Source organism: Peromyscus eremicus, chromosome 13 (genome assembly GCF_949786415.1).
Source record: "Peromyscus eremicus chromosome 13, PerEre_H2_v1, whole genome shotgun sequence".
Classification (NCBI taxonomy): domain Eukaryota; kingdom Metazoa; phylum Chordata; class Mammalia; order Rodentia; family Cricetidae; genus Peromyscus; species Peromyscus eremicus.
The window spans coordinates 3,442,377-3,448,376 of record NC_081429.1 but is presented as its reverse complement, the minus strand read 5'-3'; the positions used below and the strand labels follow the sequence as shown (position 1 = coordinate 3,448,376).

At 44.6% G+C, this 6,000-nt stretch overlaps 1 protein-coding gene across 5 annotated transcripts in view; it reads right to left on the bottom strand.

Annotated features, from left to right (window-relative positions):
• Positions 1–4,176: 4,176 nt before the first annotated feature.
• The window catches only part of Gigyf2 (GRB10 interacting GYF protein 2), a 128,645-nt gene continuing 126,821 nt past the window's right edge, over positions 4,177–6,000 (bottom strand). For all 5 annotated transcript variants that reach the window (XM_059278434.1, XM_059278435.1, XM_059278436.1 and 2 more), the window contains one exon: positions 4,177–5,229. In XM_059278434.1, coding sequence (XP_059134417.1) covers positions 5,162–5,229 — 68 coding nt within the window. In that variant the 3' untranslated portion in view covers positions 4,177–5,161. The remainder of the gene's footprint in view (positions 5,230–6,000) is intronic.

Sequence of the window (6,000 nt, the reverse complement as noted above, 5' to 3'; positions counted from 1 at the left end):
ATGATGCCTTTTTATCCTGAAGGCTGAAGTACATGTTGTCCAACAACCTGGTGATCTTTTTGCTACTGTGGAACCAGCCTTCCTGAATCCCCAAATCCTGGGCATGTAGGCCCTAATCCTGAGCTTTGTCTCTGTGACTAGAACCCATCCCTTTGAAAGAGGTCCCATGTACTTTGGATCCTCTACCAATAGAGTCTATCCTTATGACAAATCCTTCCTCTTTAGGCCCTAGCCCTGAGTTGTTTATCAGCCAATAGAACTCATTCTTACTGCAAAGGTCACAGGTGCTTTGCTACTTTGCTAGGGAGTTTCTATATAGTGATACTTACAGCTCTGTTGTGAATTGTCACATAGAAACCTTTCCCCAAAGTTTTACTATGCTTAAATGTGTAAGAATAAATCACAGGGTCTCAAAGTTTTGACCCAGTGCCTTTAAAGATGATACTGACTCAAGTTTCACTCTTCACTTCACAGGATCTCTCCCTACCAGGTGTAAGGCTTGCAGGGGTTCCCAACAGGTATGGTTCTGTTTCAAGTTCCCCAGATGACCTGAGCCAGTACCCTGCCCCCAAACAATCTGACAGGTGAGGACACTGAGTTTCAGAGACAAGACTGGAAGAATGGTCAGTAATGAGGCTAATGCTAACATGGAGCCTTCTGGAAGTCATACCACACTGCCTTGGAGAGAAGACTTCCCTGCAGGGGAAACTCATTTCTCTGACAAACTTATGGCTGAAATTCCTACTGAGCAGGTTTTAGGCTTTCTTTGTAACATGACAAGAAGCTGTATATGATCACCATTCCTAGGGAATCAAACGTCTGAAAATGAGTATTACACATCTGGCTGCTTTAAGGGTCTCTGATAGTAACCCAGGATCCCAAGAGAGTACTGCAGTCCCAGAGACAAGGCAAGAAGAAATGGCTAGTACAGGCTAATGCTAAAAGCGAGCCTTTTGGAAGAAGCCATGCCACACTGCCTTGGAGGCTGCTACATCTGAAATAGTGGTTACCCCTACCTGAGATGCTGTCTGTGCCTCACCTATGTGCCCAAGGCTGCCAATTATAAACTGGCCTGTAGGTCATGTGAGTTTTGTTTCCTTGATACAGGCATACGTCATCTGGAAAGACGGAATGTGATTGAGAAAATGCCTCCATCATTGGCTGGGAGGCAAGTCTATATGTGGACCACTTTCTTGATGAAAGCTTACTTGTGGGCAGTGTCAACTCTGGATTGGTGGTCCTGGATAATGTAAGAAAAGTAGCTGAGCAAGCCATGGACAAGCCAGCAAGCAACATCCTCTATGGTCTCTGCTTCAGTTCCCACCTCCAGGTTCCTTCCGACTTTCCTCAATGAGGAACTGTACCAGGATAAACAGTCTTTCCTCCTCAAGCTGGTTTCCATCTTATCACAGCAACAGAGAAGCAAACCAGGAATTAACCAGTCAAATGCCACCAAAACCACCACCAGTTAGGCTTTCACTGGGGTCCTAAGAAACTCATCCTGTGTTAGCTGTGCATGGCTGTATCTGCTGGCACTTCATGCCAGCTGCTCTTCTGAGGAAGCTATACTTCACAGTCTCACTGCACAAGAATGGTCATCTCAAAGCATCACTGGTCTCATTAGATTCATACATGGGCTTTTTATCTTGAAGAAAACAAAGAAATTACCAATTTTATCACCGCTATGTCCATTTTTAAACAGTGGTATGTGTTACGTGTATGCATTAATCATACCATACTTAAAGAAGATGATTGCGCTCAAAATTTAGAGGCTGGCAAGATACCTCAGCTGAGCTGAGGCGCCTGCTTATCTGACCTCCACACATGTACAGTGGCAGGTATAGTGCACACAAATGCATCAGTTTTAAAATTAAAAAGACAGAAGTATCTTCACCCAGAAATTTAAAGCACAAACTCCCACCCCCGCTTAACATGCAAACAGTCCTTGATGGAGATGGACAAACTCACTTTATGCTAGTCTTTACCAAAATGACAAATCTTTGGCAATGTGGCCTTGCCACTCTTTCCATCAAGGTAGGTGGGACAGAGGCCATGCTCCTGCCCCTGGAATCAAACACCATATCACAACAGGCAACCAAAGGGCAGGAGGACTTGGACCTCCACCTGCCAAGTCCACCCACGCCCCACCAAAGCCAATGTTAACAGCTTTGGCAACTCAGCTGAGGTCTAGCCTGCTGCCACCAACTGTCAGTTACTTACTCGAGAGGCAGTCCAAAAAGGTCTACCTCATTAAGCCTTCACTGAAGCAAGCAGCCCCAACTGACATCTGAGCAGTCATGACACTACATAACGGTTCCTTTCCTAACTCACAATGAGTTACCTGCTACAAGACAATTTGTTGACGTTTTTCTATAGAGCAACAGTGACCAGAACAGGAGCTACCTTGGGAACAGTCTCTATCAAACTGGTTTTCTTTAAACATACACACACACAAAACAAAACATTATCCAAAACATATACTGTTGGTTCTCAGTACCCAAAGACTCTGCTCTGTCAGGTTAAACCCACCGAGGATGGAACACATTCAGGGGAAATCACACCAGTATTGGACGTAATAGATACTTTTCAGAATAGATACTTTTCAAGTCATTGTTTTCTTACATAACATTTAAATGAACTGAGGTGTTTCAAGTCATCTAGAGATGATTTTAAAGTATACTGGAAGATGTATGTAGGTTATATGCAAATAGTGTACCTCTTTGAATTCTAGAGTTAAGATTTTGTTATATGCAAGGGTTCTGACCAAATCCTCTGAATTACCAAAGGACTTTAAAACCTAGTGAGGGGGCTGGCTGTGTCACCCAGTGGTAGAATGTAAGCTCAACATACACCATACCCAGAGTTCCAACCCCAGCACTTCCTTGACTGCCCAACCAACCCCCAAAATCCTTGAAGGAATAAAGAAGGAAATAATTTTATAGAAGGTGGTGAGTGGTGACTGTAAGAGTGAGCAAAGAGAGTATGAAAAAGCATAATCAAAAGATGAAAAATGTCTCCAGAAAAATGGTATTCTCCACTAACTGGGGAGCAAACGGAGGGGAAAAAAAAAGCTTTGTTCTCCTAACATGTCCACTCTACTCCCACTTTGTTTTTAGGATTATTTTTATCTTGCTGGAACAAAAAGCAGAGTCTGATTTAGAAGAGGTGGGCAAGTTCAAGGAAGGGCATGTTGTGGGTCTGTGGTTCAAAGGCAGTGTGCAGTCCACAGCTCAGCACAAAGGAAGACTTAGCCCATTCCTCTGGACCTCTACCTTCCCAAACACAGACCCAGTCAGCACTCCAGCCCTGGGGGAGGGCCCCAGCGCCTTGTCACTGCCAGTGCCGACGGCGGTATTACAGCTGGTCTATGCCGCCAAGAGCAAGAGTTTCAGGCTGAGCTCAGCCTCAAGGGAGGTGAGTACGAGACAGAGCACAACCACATTTTATTTAAGTTCTTTTTTATTTTCCTCCACACTGGCAAAAGTTCCGAGGGAGCTTAAAGTTTTGTAAACATTTTAACTATCCCTCTTCCCCACCCCCTCTTTTGAATTTACAAAGCAAAGGAGAATAGGAGCCTCACTTTTTAATGGTCCCCCATCTCCTTATGCTATTTGATCCAAAAACTATTTACAAGTTTGTAGCAGTCTCTGTATAGTTATTATACATGTTTAGGAGGGAGAGGCAAAAAGGGATAGGGAGAATGGTGATCCAAAATAATAAAAATAGAAAGCAAATATAACCCTCCCAAACCAAATTGCTCTCAGAGCAACTCCAGCCTTCTCCGGGCACCGATGAAGAAAGGGAAGGGACTTCACCTACAAGCTGCCCGGCACAGCACCTCATGCACAGACACAGCAGGCCCACAGCTCCCATGAGGTATGCCTGACCATCCCAGGTAATGTTCTACATGCGTTTGGTGGAGGCCATCAGTTCTAAATAGAGCTTGAGTACATTTATACTTGATGTGAATGGGTAGGAGCAGGCCTCTTCCTCCCGATCTTGCCCATACCCTCCATCCCACTGCATCCTCCTGCATAGTGGTTTCCACGGATGAAGGTCTTAAAGATGGTCAGATTTTGTATGTTCTCTTTTCAGAAAAGGCAAACAACTTGCCATCCCAGAATCTTTACAAAAAAACCTTTCAAGGCCACGGCTAAACACACACACACAGTGCTCTGAGGAACAGATGAAATTCCCAGCTTTTATCAGAAGCAAAAGTTTATCCCTATCCGAGTTGAAGTTACACAAATTCATACATATGGTAAAGATGCCTCTTAAACGAGACAAATTTTCACAGAAGGGCCCAAAACAAACTGGTCCTAGTCCTTTGAAGTAAAAATATTTATGGGGGGAAAAAAATCAGTTTTTATATGAAAGGAAAATTACAAGTCCCTGTCCCAGGCCATACGGTTTCCTTTGTCCAGTAAGGTTGGAGTATGTCAGGGGAGAACTCAGCTTGCTTGGAAAGTCACTAGCTAATGAAGAAAACATGAATCCTTTCTCCAGAAAGATATCCAGAAAGAACAAGTGAAGGATGTGCAACATCACACAAGCCAGTCTACAATCCACCCGCTCAGGGCCTCTGATGCAGTCCCGAAGTTAGCAATGGCCGTGCAACCTCTAGACAGGGTTCCGCCTAGCTCTGGCTATAGTGGAGTCACCGTCCAGGAGAGCATTTGTTGCTGGCCAATGTCAATTAACCATTAACTCTCTTCATGACTGCACCAGTTTAGACCCTTTGCCTGTACTGGGGGGGAGGAGGGGAGAGGAAGAACAAAACAAACAAAAACAGTGACCAGAGAAAGGAGCCTGCTCTTGGCAGATTCCAACACACTTTCAGGAGACGGTAGATGAAATCAACGCACAGTCAATGTGTGCTGCCAATATCAGCCCTGCTGGTGAGCAATCCCAACTGCCACCCCCAAGACAAAGGGTCTGGTCCACTTAGGGACAGTCTGAGATGCTCACCAACAGTGGTTTAAAATAATCTTGGACAGGAAAGGCTAGACAAAAAAAAGCCTGAGATGATTGGTTCTGTGATTTGTTGCAGAGTGACAGAGAGCAAATGGTGAACGCATGTTGTATCCAACGAGGAGAATCCATGGTCATTAGGCAGGAGGGAAGGCTGGCACAGCGGCAGGTACTCAGCATCAGTACATCATCAGTAGTCATCCAGAGTCTCGATCTCACCCATGTTGAGTCGCTCTGATGACGCATTGACGGAAAACCCTACAAGAAAAAGGAAGTTTATGAGTGATTACTCTGCCCTCATCATCGAGCAGCTGGCTGGAATTCAAGTCTCTTCTGCTTAAGACTGACACTGAACTGGGCACTGAAGAAAGACAAGAAAGAAAGGTAAGCAAGTAGAAAGAGGTCTCTGATCAGACTGGAACAGAATCCACTTAGGAGAAGCATCACTGACAGTATTCACAAACACCGAGACGCTGGAAGACCTAAGGCTACTGGTCACACGAAGGATCTTTTCCAATAGAATCCACAATCACAAGCTGATAAAAACTGTAGTGAACAGGCCTCTTGGGAGTGAGCGACTCCCAGAAAGCATCCCAGTTCCTCTGCCCTAGATGAATCCTCAACTGTTTCAGCTGCTGTTTGAAAACCAAAAACAAACAGGTGACGCCCTCCGCTCCAACAAGGTTATTGGTGCTGGGTGGGTTTTCACACCTCCAGTTTTGTACTTCAGTGTTCAAATTTTCAAATAAATACACATTTGAAATGCTCCAAAAACAAACACAAATGCCTGACATAATAAAATAGCTTAATTAACAGACTCAAAAATAAGATCTGAAAAAATAAACAAGACTGTTTACTAACCAAGAAGGCTATGGGACAGCGGCTGTCTACAAGGCTGAGCACAGGGAGAAGCAAGGACACCAAACCCATCCAAAGTCCCAACCAGCAACTGCACCCACAACCCACCTGGCAAGGCCTTTTCCCCTGGAAATACTGAAAGGCTTAGTGTTCATGTCTTTGAGGTAAAGG